Genomic DNA, 20,391 nt, shown 5'->3' with positions numbered 1-20,391 from the left:
TTTCCACTTTGCCCCATGCTACCCACTTCCCCTCCTTTCTCCAGTCCCGCCTTCCCTCCTCTCCTACTGTCGTTAACTCTCACCCTTGTTTCTGTCGGCATCCAGAGGGAAGCCAGGAGCACAACACGTCCAGCAGCAACCATGCTTGCTTCGAAACATTCCCGACATTGCAGCTTATAACCAACATCGTTGTTGGCCCTAATCTCTACAACAAGGATTTAATGGGCTGTGTGTCTTGGGGTGGATCTTGAGCTTGGAGCCCAAAGGTCTCTACTCCTGACTGTCAAAGTTAACTTGCTGCCTCAACTGGTGGTGGGTACTAGAACCTATGAGGAGTCAATGTGCTCCTACTTGGGAAGTACCTGGCAGGGAGTCCAGCAGCACCAGGCTGGCAGGTGTTATTGCTGTCCCGGGTGTCATCCGGGGCTGTTCTGACACACTGCTCCCCTCCTCCAGGCCAGGATACTCCGGGCTTCTCCCCTGCTCCTCCCCTCAAGGAGGCACGGCCAGCAAGGATCCCAGCCCCCAGTAAGGATCCCAGCCCCTTTTCAGGTGGAATTTGGCGAAAAGTCACAGGCTGGGGAGTTGGGAGGCTGGATAGATTGGGGTGGAGACCCCAGGGAAAGACCAACAGCTAGAGGACCTCAGGTGTCCGGGCTGCGCCCATCCAGCTGTAGGACCTCAGCACATCCCTGGGCTTCTTGGTGGCCTGTTTCCTGAGGAAACAGTCTCTGAGGCCCGGCACACCCACTGGGGCCCGCTGAGTGAGACCCAGAGCTGAGCTAGGCCAGGGCAGAGTGGGGAGAGGACCACATAAATATGCATAGATAATTTCCCTCACCATCCAGCAGAGCTCAGAGGGGTTGACAGTAAAGGGGCTGCTCTGCCCCTCCAACTCTGTCCCATTCCTCAGAGGCAACCACCTAACTTTTCTGGTTTTAGTTCTTCTGCAGGCCACCTCCTGTTTTAGGGAATGATTAGTCAAAGAGTTGGAGAGAATTCCTTCTCGCCAGGCTCTGACATAATAGGTTATTTTATAAGTAGTGAGTGAAACATTCAAAAGCACAAGAACTATCAGAAGAGTTGCTCAGCAACCCCTTTATTTTCTTCTCATGATTCTGCCCACATTCATTTCTTAGCTCTTCACAGGCAAGGTCTCTTTCGTTGCATTGATTTGTGTATCCAAGCACTGGGCAAATAAAGAGGCTCATCCCTCATCAAGTTCCATGAACATGACCTCATCATTCTTCTCTCCTAAACCTGGGATGATTGGCAGAAAGGGCATCCATACAACTTTTTCTTCTGCATTTGGCATTGAAAAATGGACTTCCTGTAGTCTGTAGTAGAAATATTGGAAAGTAGCAATAATCCTAGCACTTTGGGAGGCCAAGGCGGGTAGATCGCTTGAGCCCAGGACTTCAAGACAAGCCTGGGCAACATAGGGAGACCCTGTCTCTACAAAAAAAATAGAAAAAATTAGACAGATGTGGTGGCGTGCACCTGTAATCCCAGTCACTTGGGAGGCTGAGGTGGGAGGATCATTTAAGCCTGGGAAGTCAAGGCTGCAGTGAACCATAATCACACCACTGCACTCCAGCCTGGGCGACAGGAGTGAGAACCTGTTTTAAAAAACAAAACAAAGCAAACAAAAAAATGATGACATATAGTTAAATACAAAGACTAAAGAAATACCTTGGGCTTTTATACTCTTTACTTGTAACTCTTCTAGTTTTCCTGTGGGAATGGACTAGCCTAAGTGTTAGAGCACACTGCTCTCCTGGCAACTACAGAGCCAGTTCAGCTGGTCCCAGGAGAAGAAAGCATTCCAGTACCCCAAAGGCTGGAATCCCCCAGTCTGCTTGGCATGATTATCCAATGGTCTCTGATATAGTTTACTCCTTGACCCACTCTACTCACTGAGAACATCTGGGCACACATGGTCATTATCCAATACAAAATGCAAGGCCAAGTCTGGGGCTCATCTACGGCAGCAGCAAGAGGCCTGGTAGAACTAGGATGCCTGGCCCCACCTGCAGGAGTGCTTAAGGCCACCAGGCAGGGCAAATTTTACCCAAGCAGTTCAGAGATCACTGTTCCCAAATATTTAATATTTAATTGATTGCACTTATAAAGTGTATTTCCCTTGTTGTTGTTTTACCTTCTATTCCTCTTGCCTCTCCAGCTCATATTAGCATTTTATTTATTTAGTTGTTTATTTATTTATTTTTGAGACAGGGTCTCACTCTGTCTCCCTGGCTGGCGTGCAGTGGCACAAAATCAGCTCACTACAGTCTTGACCTCCCAGCAATCCTCCCACCTCAGCCTCCAGAGTAGCTGGGACTACAGCTGTGCACCATACGCCAGCTAATTTTTTTCTGTTTTTAAAAAATTTCATCCCAGTTATTCTAATATTTATTTATTTACTTATTTTGTAGAGATGGGGTCTTACCATGTTGCCCAGGTCTAGAACTTCTGGGCTCAAGTGATCCTCCTGCCCCAGTCTCCCAAAGTGCTGGGATTACAGGTGTAAGCCACTGTGCCCAGCCTCATACCAGCTTTTCATATAGTGAGAAACTGAGATAGTTCCTTTTCAGTTTGATCCAGATCAAGATGTTCTGCAAACCAAGGGTCTTAATTCATGTTATGCTCTTGGGTTCAGGGGTTATGTTCCTGTCTATTACAGGTTTTATACTAAAAGCTATATCTTCCTTCTAAAGTACACTTCCTCCAGCTATTGGCGGGGGCCGTGGAGACTATTAATTTGGATTTCCTTTGCCTTATTGATCAAGTCACAGTTGATAAGCTGATTCGCTATACAGGCAAAAATGATTCCGTGATTGTTCCATCTTCTCCCCCTGTCAGAGAAGTGGTCTGATATGGCCCTCACTGGGCCTAAGGGCGAAGCCAGATACTTTTACAGGAGTAATCATGGAGAGGACTTAAGGCCTCCTGGGAGGAGCCAGGAAAACAATTTACCAAAGACCAGCAGGGTCCATACAGAAGTGCTGACAAGTAGGGCACCACAAATTCAATACAATTGTTAGGTAGAACAAAAACGGACACCTGGTGTCCTGCTGTGGAGTCAAAGGCGTGGCTGCGTCTTTCACTCTACTCTCACTGGTAATCTCACTGTTCTTCCTGGATGGGCCTGCCAATCAGACACCATGACTCACTTAGAAACACTCCTTTCCGGCCGGGCGCGGTGGCTCAAGCCTGTAATCCCAGCACTTTGGGAGGCCGAGACGGGCGGATCACGAGGTCAGGAGATCGAGACCATCCTGGCTAACACGGTGAAACCCCGTCTCTACTAAGAAATACAAAAAACTAGCCGGGCGAGGTGGCAGGCGCCTGTAGTCCCAGCTACTCGGGAGGCTGAGGGCGGAGAATGGCGTGAACCCAGGAGGCGGAGCTTGCAGTGAGCTGAGATCCGGCCACTGCACTCCAGCCTGGGCTACAGAGCGAGACTCCGTCTCAAAAAAAAAAAAAAAAAAAAAAAAAAAAAAAAAAAAAAAAAAAAAAAAAAAAGAAACACTCCTTTCCATTTCACTACGCCTATAGAAGCAAGAAAGGTTCCTGATTCCCAGGGCTGTGTTCTGTGGCCGTGGAAACCTGACCCATCACAGAAGCTCAATACTGGCCAGCTCATGGGCTGGGAGCCTCAGCTGTAGCATTTCCTGTTGGTTCCCACCAGTCTCCTTCCCCAGGGCAGTGCTGGTCCCCACAGGGATGAGAGCTGGAAATGTAGTACTCAGGGGCTTGGGCAGAGAGCTTTGTTAGCCACCCCACCCTCAGGAAATGGAGAGGCACTGGAGCTCACAGGTTGGAGGGGAAGAGCAGTGTGTGAGGGGCCCTGAGATGGATCCTGTAGTTCCAGGAGATGGTGACAACAATGGTACCAGCTGGCACACTTAAGAGCTTGGCAGATGCCAGGATCTGTGATAAAAGCCTTACCTGCACTATCTCAATGAACCCTCACAATAACCCAGTGAGGTAGGCACTGGCTACCGCTTCCCCTACCTGTCCTCCATGGAAGAGTGTGACTGGGGAGCCAGTACCAGAAAGGGAGCAACTATTGAGAAGTTGGCCAGCCTGAGGTAAAGCCAGGGGCCACCGCACTGCATGCTAGTATTTGGAAGATCTGAGCTGGCTCTTGAGGTGTCTGCCCCATGTGACCATCTCATTGGCTGCACAGCAGGCAGGATGGATTCTGGACCCACGCTTGGACTCTACTGCTGTGGACTGTGTTCTCTGGTCAGACTCTGTGTCATCAGGGTTACTGTGCCTCTGAATGACTTCCTGGGTAAGACCCAGTGTGAATTTTGCAAGGGTTGATTTACTGGGCAGTCAGCCCTATATCCTGAATAAGAATTCAGCTGCTCCAAGGCTATACGTTTTGCCACGATAGAAAAGATGAGCCCTCATGCAGTGGCTCACGCCTGTGATCCTAGCACTTTGGGAGGCCAAGGCGGGCAGATCACTTGAGGTCAGGAGTTCAAGACCAGCCTGATCAACATGGTGAAATCCAGTCTCTACTAAAAATATAAAAATTAGGTGGGCATGATGGTGCATACCTGTAGTCTCAGCTACTTGGGAGGCTGAGGAAGGAGAATTGCTTGAGCCCAGGAGGCGGAGGTTATAGTGAACCAAGATCACACCACTGCACCGCAGCCTGGGCGACAGAGCAAGGCTCTATTTCCAAAAAGAAAAAAAAAAGAAAAAAAGAAGAGCCGCCAGTGTGGTAGCGCATGCCTGTGGCCCTGGCTACTTGGGAGGCTGAGGTGGGAGTATTGCTTGAGTCCTGGAGTTCGAGGCTGCAGTGAGCCATGATAATACCACTGCACTCCAGCCTGGGCAATACAGCAAGATCCTGAAAAAAAAAAGAAAGAAAGAGAGAGAGAGAAAGGAAAGAGGAAGGAAGGAAGGGAGGGAGGGAGGGAGGGAGGGAGGGAGGGAGGGAGGAAGGAAGGAAGGAAGGAAGGAAGGAAGGAAGGAAGGAAGGAAAAAGAAAGAAAGAGAGAGAAAGGAAAGGGAAAAGAAAAGAAGAGAAAAGAGAAAGAGAAAGGAAAGGAAAGGAAAGAAAAGAAAAGAAAAGAAAAGAAAAGAAAAGAAAAGAAAAGAAAAGAAAAGAAAAGAAAAGAAAAGAGTCCCAGTGAAATTTCTCTGTCAGCGAGAGCCAGCACAGCAGGATGCCAGATGGATCTTATGCAGATTCCTTAGCCTGAGACGGGGATTCTGTTCAAGTGATTTATGGGGGAGTATTCTTGGGAGAAGGGGGAAAGGGAGGCAGAATAGGGCTAGGGGAAGAAGCAGCAGTGTGGTCTCGGCTGAGGCTTGGCTTTAGTCTGATCCCACAGAGACACTCTAGAGCCCAAAATCTCCCATGGAGTTAGTTCCACTTTGAGGTGAAGCAAGGACAGCCTTTCGTAGCAGTGCTAGTCATGGGCCAAGGATGGGGGCAAGGATTAAGAGTGGAAGTGGGGATTGCCTCTCAGGTGAGGTGGTTTCCATTTGGCTCAGGACAATGCTTCGAAATGTGTGCTCTTGGAGCAGTTGATTCTTTTTTCTTTTCTTTTCTTTTTTTTTTGAGACACAGTCTCGCTCTCTCGCTCAGGCTGGAGTGAAGTGGCGCGATCTCAGCTCACTGCAAGCTCCACCTCCCTGGTTCACGCCATTCTCCTGCCTCAGCCTCCCGAGTAGCTGGGACTACAGGCACCCGCCACCACACTTGGCTAATTTTTTGTATTTTTAGTAGAGACGGAGTTTCACCGTGTTAACCAGGATGGTCTCAATCTCCTGACCTTGTGATCCACCCACCTTGGCCTCCCAAAGTGCTGGGATTACAGGAGTGAGCCACTGCGCCTGGCCTGGAGCAGTTGATTCTTATTCTCTGATTCTTTTTCTCTGAGCTACCCCAGCATGCTTCAGAGAAGGGGCAGCTGTGAGTTGCTACCAACTAATAGCGCCTGGGGGACGGGCTCCCTGCGGTAAAGGGCATCTGGGCAGGGCACCAGCAGCATCCACTACAGGTAGGAATAGATTGTTTCTGTTGGCTGGAAGCAGGGTGCAGGCTCCTGTGGACCACCGCAGGCATGGGCCCATGACAAGGCAGGGCTTCTCCCCTGTAGGCATTCTGCCTGCCTTGAAGTGGGTTAGTCTTAGGGAGGACCCTGGCTTTGTCCACAGCTTTGTTCCAATGAGAATCTTTATCAGGGGTTTGGTGGAACCAAGGCAGTTTAGTGTGAAAACAGAGTATTTAATTTGGTCAGAACTGTCAGCTGGCTGGACTCCACAGGAATGTGTCCCACGCTGAGCCTGGGTGCACTACTCCAACCACTCAAAAGCCAGTGGCCAGGCCGAGTGCGGTGGCTCATGCCTGTCATCCTAGCACTTTGGGAGGCTGAGGTGGGAGGATCACCTGAGGTTAGGAGTTCAAGACCAGCCTGGCCAACATGGTGAAACCCTGTCTCTACTAAACATACAATAATTAGCCAGGCGTTGTAGCACATGCTTGTAATCCCAGCTACTTGGGAGGCTGAGGCAGGAGAATCGCTTGAATCCTGGAAGCAGATGTTGCAGTGAGCTGAGATTGTGCCACTGCACTCCAGCCTGGGTGACAAAGCGAGACTCAGTTTCAAAAAAAAGTCCAGTGTCCAGAGTGGTTGACTGGACACTACCTCAGCCCAGAAATCCATGTAGTCACGTCCTGTTGAAACTCTACCATCCAGGAATGTGTCTCAAATTCCAGGGTGAGGATCCTTCGCCTTCATGTGTGGTGTGTCCCCTGAGACCCTTTGGAAATAATAAGAAAGGGCCATCTCTGAACCCGGTCAGTTCTGAGATCAGACATGGGAAGTGAGTTTCCAGGGCCTCTGGATGTCAGTAGGGGGCGCCTCCTGTCCAGAGGTAGCTCCAGCCCAAACACCAAGAGCCTCTTCAAGACAGACACTGCCATCCCATTGAATTCTAGACATCTTGTATCCACCACTGAAACTTAACAACGCAGCTTGGATTTGCCTCAGTTGAGAGGCACCCAATCCACTAAGGCAGCTCCTGAAGCAGAAGGAGGTGGTTGGAGTCGCTTTGTTGGCCTTTCCATTTCAAGAAAGGTCCAAAGAAGGGACCAGCAAAGGAAGTTGAACAGAAGCTCACCACTAGACAGGCTTCGGGAGACCAGAGCGCAGGAAGCCAGAGGCCAACTCTGTTGCCCCCCAAATCCCACCCAATTACAAACAAGTCATTCTTGTTTTTTCACTTCTAGTAGCAACTTCTTTTTTTCTTTTCTTTTTTATTTATTTTTTCTTTTTTTGAGAGGGAGTGTCACTCTGTCACCCAGGCTGGAGTGCAGCCTCCCGAGTAGCGGGGACTACAGGCATGCGCCACCATACCCGGCTAATTTTTTGTATTTTAGGTACAGACATGGTTTCACCATGCTGGCCAGGCTGGTCTCGAACTCCTAACCTCGTAATCCTCCTGCCTCAGCCTCCCAAAGTGCTGGGATTACAGCCGTGAGCCACTGCACCTGGCATCTGTTAGCAACTTCTATACATAAAATAGATAATAGATACATAGATGATAGATATTAAAATATCAATATAGCTACTATTTTTATTAATTTACTTATTTATCTTCTGTCTGTCTGTCTGTCTGTCTGTCTATCTATCTATCTATCTATCTATCTATCTATCTATCTATCATCTATTCATTTATTGTTGCCCAGGCTGGAGTGCCGTGGCATGATTATGGCTCATTGCAGCCTCAATCTCCTGGGCCCAAGTGATCCTCCTGCCTCAGCCTCCCAAGTAGCTGGGATTACAGTCACACGCCACCACACCTGGCTAATTTATTTTGTCTAAAGACAGGGTTTCACTATGTTGCCCAGGTTGGCTTCAAACTCCTGGGCTCAAGTGATCCTCCTGTCTCAACCTCCCAAAGTGTTGAGATTGCAGGCATGAGCCATAGTGTCCAGCCTTTATTTTCAACTTTAGACATTATCTATTGACTCTCTATATAACAAAGATTTAGCTTTACATTACTATTCTCAGTTCTTCTCATAATATTCCACTGGGGATCAATTATTCCTCCCGCGTCGGCTGGCAGGGCAGAGCAGAGAGCTGGAGGAGCCTGTTTCGATGACATCCTAAGCTCACCAAATCTGAGAATTTGCATTTTCTTGAACCATTCCCTTCAGAAGAAGAGGATAATTGACTATCAGGTAAACACAGTGTCCAGTCTATTGAATGATTAAATTTCTCATTTAAAAAAAAATTTTATTTATTTATTTTGGAGACAGAGTCTCGCTCTGTTGCCCAAGCTGGAGTGCAGTGGCACAATCTTGGCTCACTGCAACCTCTGCCTCCCGGGTTCAAGCGATTCTCCTGCCTCAGCCTCCCAAGTAGCTGGGACTACAGGTGCCTGCCACCTCGCCCGGCTAATTTTTGTATTTTTAGTAGAGACGGTGTTTCACCATGTTGGCCAGGCTGGTCTCAAACTCCTGACCTCAGGTGATCCACTCACTTCAGCCTCCCAAAGTGCTGGGATTATAGGCGTGAACCACCGTGCCCAGCCAAATTTGATTTTTTAAATAGAGACAGGGTCTCAAACTCCTGGGCTCAAGTGATCCTCTCACTGAAAATTAGCAAGGTGAGTTTTTCATGTGTAAGTTCCATTTTACTGTAAATTTAACCAGAATGAGATAGCCTCCCTCAGTGATCAACTCAGGGGTATCAAGTTACAAAACTAAAACCCAGACCCTCCCCTGGGGTAAATTTCCCAATTTAGTGCCACTCATCAAGGCCTCTTGGGCCCCAGCCTGAAGGCCTCTCCATGGTGATAACCCTTGTGTTGAGAGCATCTTTCCCATTTCCAGTGGCTGCTCTCTGGGGTTGGAATGAGCTAGGACTCTCTTACTTCGTATTCTGTACTAACAGTTTTTCCGGTAACATTACTACCCCCTCCGGTTTTTTGTTTTTTTGTTTTTTTGGTTGGTGGGGGGTGGGCAGAAATCACCCCTCTTTCCCACAGTACCTCTGCTGCCCCAGGCCTCAGGGATACATGTGACTCAAGCCAGGCCAATCCAATTCTCCTTCTTGAGTGGAGACACACAGTAACAAAAGGCAGTTGGGATTGAGTCATGAGAAGGGTGCACTTAGGGTGATGGTCAGCAAGTTCCTCAGGCCAAAGTCCTCAGAGCTGCCCTGGTTACCATTGTCCCCTAGGCTTGTCATTCAATTCTTCTTTCAGACCAGTGGGTTACCCTGGCATCCTTTTGTTCTTACTTAAGTTAGAGCCAGTTTATTGCTGGCAGTCAGAGAACTGTAACTGATGGTGACATTCACAGGGAAGATGTTAAAGGACATGGACTCTCTCCTTTTCCCAGGAAATAACAGGGGTTTTGGAATTGGTTATGGAGGTAAGATAGGGTGAAGAGCATTGAAACTCCTGTTCCTATTCAGGGATGGGAAAGTAGCAGCCTTTGTACATCACTGGATACTTTTTAAAGCTAGACGATGGGCTGGGCACAGTGGCTCATGCCTGTAATCCCAGGACTTTGGGAGGCCAAGGCAAACAGATCACTTGAGGCCAGGAGTTTGAGACCAGCCTGGTCAACATGGTGAAGCCCTGACTCTACTAAAAATACAAAAAAAATTTAGCAGGGTACGGTGGTGGATGCCTGGAGTCCCAGCTACTCAGAGGCCGAGGCATGAGAATCACTCGAACCCAGAGGCAGAGGTTGCAGTGAGCCCAAGAGTGCGCCACTGCACTCCAGCCTGGGTGACACCCTGTCACACATGCACAAAACGAAGCTAGAGGATGATCGTTAAAATCCTCCCACCTCAAGGCATGGAATGAAACTCAGGACCTTTCTATTACTGGGTAGAAATTCCCTTATGGCTTGGAGCCATAGAGTTTGTTTAAAAACAAACCCAGAGTCTGATTCTGCAAAATTGCTAGATTCACCACCAATTGAATTCATAACCTCATTCGGTTTCAAAAAAGGGTGGCATCCTGTCAATTGGATTAATGATATCTGGGAGTATTCAAAGGACATAAATAGGACAGCCCTCCAGAAATATTTCCTTCCAAACTCCACTACTAGAAAAGGTGTACCTCTCTCTTGCAGAACAAAGCACTTTCCCCATCACTCTCAGCAAAATATCACAAGGACAGAAAACCAAACACCGCATGTTCTCACTCATAAGAGATAGTTGAACAATGAGAACACATGGACACAGGGCAGGGAACATCACACACTGGGGCCTCTCAGTGGGTGGGGGGCTGGGGGAGGGAGGGCATTAGGAGAAATACCTAATATGAATGACAGGTTGATGGGTGCAGCAAACCACCGTGGCACATGTATAACCTATGTAACAAACCTGCACGTTATGCACATGTACCCTAGAACTTAAAGTGTAATAATAATAATAAAAAAAGAAAGCAAACAGTTTCCCTCCTGCCCGACACCACAAGTTATACCAGTAACCAGAACCCACACTTAGCATATCCCAGGGGTTGAGAGTCTTCATCAGATCAGGAAAGAGAATACTGATATTCTGAAGAAACTGCATGAACTGGCAAATACATTGTCAAAAAACATAGGGTACATTGGTGGACTTTTTTTTGTTTTTTGAGACAGGGTCTCGCTGTGTTGCCCAGGCTGGAGCGCAGTGGTGTGATCTCAGCTCACTGCAGCCTCGATCTCCTGGCCCAAACAGTCCTCCCACCTCAGCTCCCTAAATAGCTAAGACCATAGGCATGAACCCCAACGCCTGGTTAATTTTTTTTGTTTTGTTTTGTTTTGTTTGTAGAGACAGAGTCTCCCTATGTTGCCCAGGCTGTGGTGGACCTTTTAAAGGCTGTATGACCAAGACATAATTTTGGTTCAGGTTGTCTTTATTGATATATTCACTCACCAGCGATTCTACATTCTATGTAAAAGCTCAAATTGCCAGATACAGTTCTTACTATTTTAATCTGGACCAAATGTTGGCCCATGCTAAATTATATCAAAAGACCAAACATCCAAGAAAGGCAGGAATTCAAAGATTTCAGAAGATAAAAATGCTTGATTGGGTCCCTGGCATGCACCCAGCCCATCAACCCCCTCAGTGCCCTCTGGCAGGACCCAGAAGATGAGCTCCCTTCTTGTGAATTTATGACAAATAAATTCACAAGGCTCCACTGATTTTCCTCTCTAGGCCTGGGAGGCTGCTTGGAAGAGCTGCTGGGAATGTGGGCTCCCTGATCTCAGCAGCTGAGATAGACAGAAGGAACAAAATAGGGTGCTCATCGTAATGGGCAGGACATGGAAATCAGACCTTGAGCTGTGGGTCCCAGGAATGAAAAAGGCCAGATGCCCCTAGGATATGGCCTAGTAATGACCTTAACTAAAGATTTCTGGGTCAACAGGTCTGTCTCAAGTGCCAAAGTCAATATCTCCCACTTGATTTCCAGACCTTAAATGGAGAGGAAGTCAAATGTCTTTTTGAAGGAAAAACTTAACGCTTAGATGCATGTTGTGAACTTTCCTTGCAACCTTCCCCAAAGGGATCTGTATCCATTCATCTGGAACTACAGGAGGGATGGGAAATCGGCAGCTGCCTAGTGCCTTGGTCAAACATATGTGAATCCGAGTGGGAGATAAATCATGTGAAAATGCCAAGGTCTGCCCCTTCTATAAAGTTCTAGGGGTTGAGGGATCTGTTTGAGGTCAGAATGTTTCCTTCATAATGTAGGACAAATGACTGTATGTTGAATCCCTCACCACTAAGGCCTAATTCCAAGCAATATATGTCACTTTGGGGCATCTTGTTCTAACCCATTTACCAACTGACCTAGAACGCTGCCAGCTTTGGGGTGGGCCTAGAGCAGGCGAAGGCATTCCAGCTGGGAAAGTCTTTCGTGCAGCCAGCTCTGCCATCAGGCCATGTGACCTGGCAGGTCAATGGTACGTGAGGTATCTGTCCATTGGTGGCATACCGGGGAGCCATATATAGCTTGCAGTAAGTCCTGACAAGAAAATATGATAGGAGAACCCAGGATTTGGAGTCAAGCGATGCTCTGGCCGACAAGTAACCATTATCCTTGTGCAAAATGCCCCTCTGGCTCACCACTGGGCTCTGGGGGAACCTAAACACTTGGCCCTGGCACACTCGTTGGCCATGCTGCCCCTCGTGAAATGGTTATCTGACCACCTAGCCGTAAAGTCTGGTATAGCCAGTGTACTCTGTTATCAATGGGACACTGTCGCTCCAGGCTAGGGCTCTGAAGGCACCAGCAGGTCATGTGTGGGTAGCTCACTCACTCTCCACAGTGCTTCCTCCCGCCATACTGCTGAGCTTCCCCCTTTCTACATTTGTGGCTCTGAGAGGGGCAGTAATTTGTCTTGGCCCTTTTGGGCCCTCGTTCTGGATTTGAATTTGCTTTTCTAACCCATCACGCGTCTCCTGCCATCAATATCCACGGAATTATCAAATGCCATAAACATCATGTGACCTCCTTACATACTGCACCCAACCACAGAATTCCCTTTACAGCTAAAAGAAGAGTAATGGGTTGATGGGTAGGCATTCACTCATCCTCTCAGGAACCCACAAACCAGCAGCAGCTGGCTTGAGAGTGTGGTGAAATGGTTTGTTGAAAATTCAACTATGGCACTAGAAACAACACCCCTAGAGGCTGGGTCAGGACTGCAGGAGGCAGCATGCGCTTGGAGCTGGCAACCATACCTGGCGCTGTTTCTCCTTCAGGGATAGGACGCAGTGTAGAGACGGCCCTGCTATTGCTAGATCTCAATGTTTTTCTTACACCTGAGGTTTGGGACCGGGCTGGTGTGGAGAGTTTAGTCCCCCAGCAAGGAGCACATCCTCAAAGACGTAGTAGCAGTTCAACTGAATTGGAAGCTGAGGCAGCCACCGGGCCATTTCAGGCTCATTATAAAGAGGTCATGGGAGTATCTAGAATGATTAACCCTTTCAAGGGAAAATATGATTGCTGTTACGTAAAAGGGGGCAGGAGTAGAGATGGACATGGGGGGATTCCTGGAGTTCGTCCTGGGACTGCCATGTCCAATAGTAAATGCCTGTCACACAGGTAGGACCACTAAGGAGCTTCAGAACGGAAGGTTTGGGTCACTCCACCAGATTAAAAGTCCATCATCATAAACATGAGTTCTCATGACCAGTTCTAGAAATGGACTGTAGACTTTACCCATTCTTCCTTTCTTGCTGGATTATATAATTTTGGTTGAATATGGTTAATCTACAGGTTGTAGAATTTCAAAATGGAATTGTGGTAACACTGAAAGAGGGAGATTATCCCTATTGACAATGGACTTTGGAGAATAGGAGCCGTGTCATTACCCCTGGAATTCGAGGTTAGATATGATCTTGAATTCCCTAAGCAGAGGGAAATGTGGTTTTGATTATATGTGGGAGAGTCATCATACATGAGCTGGGAAGAACAGCATGTGTGTTAGGAGCATCTTCAGGGTTTGCCTACCAAACCCTTTCTACCCTTCCGCACTCCACCATTCTTCTGGTAAGAGTCCGCGTCCTTTGGAAAACTGCCTCCCTCCCGCTCTATGAAGCCCTGAGCTCCAGGCCAGATTCCTTCACTTGGAATTTGAATCTTGAGTGGAAGAGGACCCACTAGAACCGATGGCAAGCTACGCCAACCATAGCAGCTCCTGGGAGGCAAGCCTTGGAGCTGCCCCAGCTCCCACCCTTCCCAAGGCCAATTGTTCAGCTATTCTTTTGGTTCTGTGAGCTATCCGAGCATCTTTCCCATGAATCCTTTTTCCTTGCTTAAGTTGGTCCAAGTTCATTTCTGTTGGTCAAAACTCAAGAATCCTAACAGGTAGTCCCTCCTGAGATGGCCTCACACATCTTTGCCTCCAAACATCTGCCAGCTCAGGGTCTGGCATAAAGTAGCGCTCAGTATATGTCTGCTGAATGAGTGGGTGAATGAATAAATGAATGAACAGTACTCCAGCTCTCAGTTCACCAAAGTAACCTGGATATACAGGCTGGGAGAGGTGGGGACACACTGGGGCAGAAGATGTGGAGTGACCTGAGCACAGAGGAGGTAGAGAAGTCAGAGATGTTACCATACAGGGGAAATGTAAGCAAGGGGAGGCTCCGGGTGGGGGTGGGAATGAAAAGCTTCTCTGCAGCTTGAGAAGCAGGAAGTGGTCAGCAAGTAGCTGAGAGGCAGGTGCTGGTGGGCTCCTGGGCTCGTCTTGCTGTAGCCAGAGACACAGGGCGTTTCCAGAGCCCCCAGCTCTGCGCTTTCTTCCTGGATGGCTTCCTTTGTGTTCCTCTTCTGAATGAAGAGCAATTCCAAAGGCATAAGTCCCCAGACACCCTGCTAAGGGGCACACAGCAGCAGCTCAATTGTGCAAGAAGCACAGGCTGTCTTTCTGTGGCCACAGAAGACTGCGACTGAACTTCGGCCCAGGAACCAAAATATAGATTCATTTTTCCAGTGGGCCTGGGACTACAGAATGCCCTCAGAGAGCCTGCCTGGGAGAGGGGGACCCTGACTCCGTGGACCTCCAACCACACCAGATGAGGGCAAGCAGGGCACACAATGCTGCCTTTATTGCATTCCAAGGGGAGCAGGCTAGCTGCAGACCTACCCCATCCCAGGCCTCTGGGAGGGATGCTCTGGAAGGACCCAGGCTGCTGGGTCCTTGGGAGCCCATACATGAGGTCCAGAGCTGGGACCCCAGAATCAAGAGCTATAGTTGGGGCAGGAGTCCTAATTCCCAGGCACAGAGACTCTCCTCCACCCAAGTGCATGGATAGACTGCATCCCTCCAACACCCAAGTGTACTCCCCATGGGGAAGGGACCTAGCCCTCCACTCCTGGTTGAGAGGGCATGTGAAATTCACTGTGACCCCACTTCCTTTCAGTGTGGAGTGCAAGGTCTCTCAGAGTCAACACCTGTCTCTGGCTACAGCTGCTGACACAGCCCTCATGCCAGCTCTCACCTCATGAGCAAAGAGCCCAAGAGAAGTTGGGGAAGAGAGTACTGAAGTGGGGTGAGATGCCAGAGGTTCTGTTCCTCACCTGGGTATTGGTAGGCAGGGAGTGGGGAGCCCTCAAGCAAAGGGCCATGCGCAGAGTCATGAAGGGCAGGCAGCAGGCTGCAGCTGGGCCCTAAGACAGGGATGTGGCCAGGGGGTGCAAGGGAGCATGGGAAGCAGGCGAGTGAGTGAAGGGGGAAGAGCATGAACACACATCATCAAAGGCCACTGCACAAGGACGTGACAGGCTCTGGAAGGGCCCTGAGCCCCATCTGGGCTCAAGGACAGGTTAGTTGCAGGGTAAGCTGAGATCAGTGAGCCAAAGTAGCTGGAAGGAGAAGATACCCTGAGAGTCACCAGGCCAGACTAGCAGAGGAAGTCTGGAGCCCTGAGGACAGGCGAGATCAGGGCCAGGCAAAGGCAGGGGAGTAAATGCTGGCCTGCATGTCCTCACTCAGATTATAACATCTGCTGCCTGACTGGGCTGGGGCAAGGGCTTGGGGTGCAGAACTCATGCAGAGGACTCAGGGGAGCCTCCAGCAGTGGCAAAGTGTAAACTTCAAGGAGGGCCTAGGCTGCCAGGCACTCGGAGGTGGGGCCTGCTTGAGGCCTGGGAACCTTGGGTGACAGTGGCACCAGAAGAGGCCAGTGGGCTATGTGCCATGCACCAAAACCATCTGATGAGGAGCTGATTCACGAGAGCCTGCTCAGAGAGGTCCCCAAGTGGTGCCTCCTTCGTGTACCTTCTCCAGTTAGTTCCATTTTTGGAAAGTCTCCTTCCAGTTCAAGCTGCTTCCTGGTTGGTCTGCTGCCGGGTGGAGGCCCCCAGCCTCCTCTTGAGGCTACCGCATGCCCTGGGCCTTGGAGCCCTCCTCTTGGGTGGGAGGCTGTCCCAACAACTGAGCGGCAACTGGCTCTGAGGCCTGAGGGGCAGCCTTGGAACTTGCAGCACTCTTCCGGGTGCCCTGAGGACTAGGGAGGCCTTTCTTCTGGGGCTGAGGACTCAGTTGGGAGCCTTTCCTGCCAGCAGATGGACTCTTAGAGCCTTTGGCTTTGGCTTGGGGGTGGGCCACCTCAGGGCCCTTGAGGGGTGTTAGCCCCAGCAGCTCACAGTAGGCGTTGCACTGGTGGGAGGAGGCGAACCGGTCCAGCAGGGCAGGGAAGCAGCTTTCCTTGAGGCCCTGGTATCTGCAACCAGACAGGAAGAGCTGAGTGGGGGTCCCAACCACAGACACAGTTCCTTGGGGGGCTGACTCTGGGGTGGCCATCATCAGGATGTTGTGCTCAGGGTACATTCTACCCTATCTGAGGGTGATGGGGAGTCTCCCTTGGGCGCTACCTCAGGTGGCAGCAGCCAAAACCTCAATTTTTCTTTTTTTAAAAAATAGAGACAGAGTCTCTCTACTTGGCCCAGGCTGGTCTCAAACTCCTGGGCTCAAGAAATCCTCCCTCCTCAGCCTCCCAAAGTGCTAGGGTTATAGGCATGAGCCACTATGCCTAGCCCAAGGCCTCAGTTTTAAAACTGTGGTCTTATTACACCCTGACACATGGAATCCATCACGCAGGACTTTAACTGGCATAAGGATGGCTTAGCTTCTTAACATAAATTGGAGCAGACTTGAGGTCCACACTCTAATCACAGGGCCCTTACTCATCGGCACCTTGGCAACCATCCTCAAGCGAGAAGGGAGGAGTATGTGTGAGCTGTGAATTGCAGGGGACCCCATGTGTGGCATCAGTAATAGCTGCCACACCAGGCCAGAGATAAGGTGTGGGGACCAGTAGCCTCTAGGATGTTACCACATGGCCATGGGTGTGTCTGGGACCACTTGGCCCCAGGTCCAGCACCTCAGGGATGGAGAACCAGAAGGACTTAGGACATTTTACACCCAGAGAAGACCCCCAGAGGGCATTCTGTCCCCAAGAACCACTCACCCTCGAAGTTTGGTAGCAATCTGCACATCAGTCATCTTCCAGTCAACCCCTGAAAAGAGAGAAAGTTGGGAGTTGATGCCAGCCTGGGCTGGTTCTAAGCCCCCACGTCTCCTGCAGGAAGAGATAGTGGGGGGCTTAGAACCACATCTTTTCCTACTGGAGACATGGGGGCTTAGAACCAGCCCAAGCTGGCATCAACTTCCTGGGTGTCAGTGCAGGTGTGTCTTCAAGCATCTTCTCATGGGTCATCACCACCAGCCTGTCTCACAGCGTGCAGGTCTCTGGATTATTACTAGGAATACTATTCGTATTTTTACAAGTGAGGAGGATAAGCTCAGAGTTAAATGACTTGAACAAAGTCATACTCAGTCATTCAATAATTGAGCTCTGGCTATGGGCAATGGCCATTTGACTTAAAATAAGGGTTCAGCTTTTTTGGATTCCTAGAGCCAAAACTCTTCCAGCTATGCAATCCTGCCTCTACTGGATTAGACCAGGTCACAACCTGGACTGGCCTCTGGCTTTGAGCTAAAACCTTCTTCCTCTGAACAGATCAGTAGTTTGTGCAGACAAAAGAGACAGATGGGAATGAGAGGATAAATCAGGGGTAGACCAGCGGAAATGCAACACTACAGAAGATTGGTTTCTGCACCACTTACAAAGGCAGCAAGCAAACAAGAAGCTAAGATGGTCTTCCAGGTTAAGACAGCCTTGGAGTCAGGCAAAATGATGATAGAGAAAAACGTTTTCACTGTGGTCAGGCCACCCAGGTATCTTAGCATTCACACATTAGGTTTAGGATGTTCTTTCCCCCATTTTCAATCTGTCCAGAGCATTTTGCTAGGAACTTGCCTTTCACTAACAGGGCTGAGTACCATCATATGATAGACAACAACAATTGTGGCCTTTAGAGTCAGACAGACCCAGATTTACATTTCAGCTCTATCACTTTTGAGCTGTGGGAACTCGACAAGTCACTTCATATCTCTAATCTTCAAGTATAAAGGTAAGGATAGTAATGACCATCTTACAGGGTATTGAGAATATCATAATATGTGTAGGACTCTAACTTAGTGTCTGAAACATAGGAGTAATGTGATAAATATTAATTTCTTTGTCATTTCTCTTTTGGCATTCATAGCATTCCATTTTGTGTAATAATGATGATCTCTCTCATTTGCACAGAATTTTAGTTTGTAGAAGGTCTTCACAAATACAGTCTCATTTAATCCTCATAAAAAATCTGAATGCTAGGTAGGAGAGACATTATTCCTAAAGAGGGAAAGGAAACTGAAGCTCAGAGAGATTGAATGACCTAACCAATGTGAACTTCAGTTTTCTTCTTTGAAAACAAACTCAGCTAGAAGAGAATGGGGCTTTGACATAAATCAAATTTATTTTTTTCTTTATTATTTTTTTGAGATGGCGTCTCGCTCTGTCGCCCAGGCTGGAGTGCAGTGGTGCAATCTTGGCTCACTGCAACCTCTGCCTCCCGGGTTCAAACAATTCTCAAGCTTCACCCTCCCAAGTAGCTGGAATTACAGACATGCCCCACCATGCCTGGATTTTTAGTAGAGATGGGGTTTTGCTGTGTTGGCCAGGCTGGTCTCAAACTCCTGGCCTCAAGTGATCCACCCTCCTTGGCCTCCCAAAGTGCTGGGATTACAGGTGTGAGCCCCCACGCCCAGCCGACTCTAAAACCTTTCTACTATACCACGTTATCATCTTATAGTAGAAACTGGTCTACTCATCACAGCTTCTTGAGGACAATGACTATTCCTAATTCAACTTTTTATTTTTTCAATATTTAGTAGTGGTTGGATGGAAAAAGGATGGAAGCATGAATATGTAAGTTAACAAAGAGGTTGACTGATAATGGCTTAATGTTACCTAGCCCTCCCTCCCCCCAGTATACGGAGTTATATATATAATAATTATTGTACAATTTAATCCCAGTGAAACACACATTTGAGTCAGTTTTATATCTCTGGTCTTTAGTTTTCTCACTTATTTACCACAGAGACAAGATTTAATAATGCATGATAATCCCAGCAACCTTTCCTTCCCTTAAGCATTTTCTCTGTTCCTCTCCCCTGTCCAGTTCTGCTTAAAGACAGTAGGCCTGGAGAGAGCTGGTTGAAGAAGGAAGGAGGGTTCATGCCTGCTGGCCTTCCTTTATTGGGGAGTTCTGGGTAATGAGGGGCATAGGAGTAAAACTGAAAAGAAGCGAGACTAAGTTGCTTTACATAACAAAAAGCTAACAAAGATGGAGGAGGAGGAGAGACAGTAAAGCTACTGTGCTCAAATGGAAGGGAGAGTTTGGGAAGTTTGGAGAGTGAGAAAGTCTACAGCAAAGCTGCAGGGAAGGGAAGAAGGGAGGTTTTGAAAAGGGTGGTTGTGGGTTTTGAATTAGACCCCATGTAATGATCTTTGAAATAAATTCCTTTTTAATTTTAATTGAGCCTGGACTGTGCTCCTTTAAATGCAACTGCAGTGATAGACTAGGCTACATGAGGTATGTATTAGGGTTGCGTGCAAAATGGTCCCTGTCCAATCTACTTTACAAGATTATTGTGAAAAGCAAAAAAGAATAAAGACAAAGGTGCTTTGTAAACGATTAGTCAAGCACTGTGGCTCTGCCTCCTCTGCATGCTTTCACATCCATGCACATGCACACCCACGCACCCTTACACCTTCATACCTGCCAAATCTGTGACAAGGAAGCTGCCATTTGTCCACTGATACAACCAGTGCTGGAAGGTCTGGCATTTCTGCATGGCCTCAGAGCTGCTAGATGCTGTCACAGCCCCAGCAGAGCCCCATTCCCGGGAACAGTAAGACTCCAGGGGCTTGCCCAGGTCTTCCTCCAGGGTAGCATATGGGATATTGTTTGCAGGCCGGTAGATCAGATACAGTGGGATGATCCTAAACATAGTTTCACCTTGCAGTAAGCAGGAAGTATGGCCCAGAGAACTCCTCCCTCCCATCCAATTCTGTATTCTTGGACCTAAAAGAAGGGCCCTTCCAAGAATGGAATTCTCAACTCTGAGCCCAAAGGACAGCAAAGGAAAGCAACTCCACCCTGAGTTCAGGAAAGGAAATGGTATTTTTGGCTTCAGAGTCCTGTCCATTCTCCTGGTTAGTGGGATTAGAACAAAACCCTGCTATGGGCATAGGCAGATTGTGTGGCTTGGGTGAGGGACTGAGGCACGTATATGTCAAACAGAAGGAGCACCTTTAGAGAGGATTCAACCAGATTGTGGTTCTCTGCCAGTGGGACCCCAGGTACGCAAAGGTTGGAGTTCAAGTCTCAAAATGGAAACAATTGCCATTTATAGCTGACTCCTACAAAAATCCACACTGACTCCGCCTGCCTACCACAGAAGGGTCCTGACCAGCCTGTCTAGCTTAGCCCACCCCATCACCTTCA

The 20,391-nt window shown here is 48.5% G+C and overlaps 2 protein-coding genes across 9 annotated transcripts in view; both read right to left on the bottom strand.

The window, feature by feature from the left end:
• Window positions 1-412, bottom strand: part of LOC105464705 (solute carrier family 28 member 1) — a 68,164-nt gene extending 67,752 nt beyond the window's left edge. For 3 of the 4 annotated variants that reach the window (XR_011626230.1, XM_071100779.1, XM_071100777.1), the window contains exon 1: window positions 363-412. The gene's annotated coding sequence lies outside the window, so the exon portion shown is untranslated. The remainder of the gene's footprint in view (window positions 1-362) is intronic. The other variant, XM_071100778.1, reaches the window with a different exon arrangement.
• A 12,855-nt stretch (window positions 413-13,267) lies between these two features.
• The window catches only part of LOC105464710 (alpha kinase 3), a 57,862-nt gene continuing 50,738 nt past the window's right edge, over window positions 13,268-20,391 (bottom strand). For all 5 annotated transcript variants that reach the window (XM_071100772.1, XM_024787625.2, XM_071100773.1 and 2 more), the window contains 3 exons: window positions 19,663-19,886; window positions 16,962-17,010; window positions 13,268-16,214 (listed from right to left, as the gene is read on the bottom strand). In XM_071100772.1, coding sequence (XP_070956873.1) covers window positions 15,869-16,214; window positions 16,962-17,010; window positions 19,663-19,886 — 619 coding nt within the window. In that variant the 3' untranslated portion in view covers window positions 13,268-15,868. The remainder of the gene's footprint in view (window positions 16,215-16,961; window positions 17,011-19,662; window positions 19,887-20,391) is intronic.

The sequence above is a fragment of the Macaca nemestrina genome, chromosome 7 (genome assembly GCF_043159975.1).
Source record: "Macaca nemestrina isolate mMacNem1 chromosome 7, mMacNem.hap1, whole genome shotgun sequence".
Lineage (NCBI taxonomy): Eukaryota > Metazoa > Chordata > Mammalia > Primates > Cercopithecidae > Macaca > Macaca nemestrina.
This window is presented reverse-complemented; position numbering and strand designations above follow the sequence as displayed.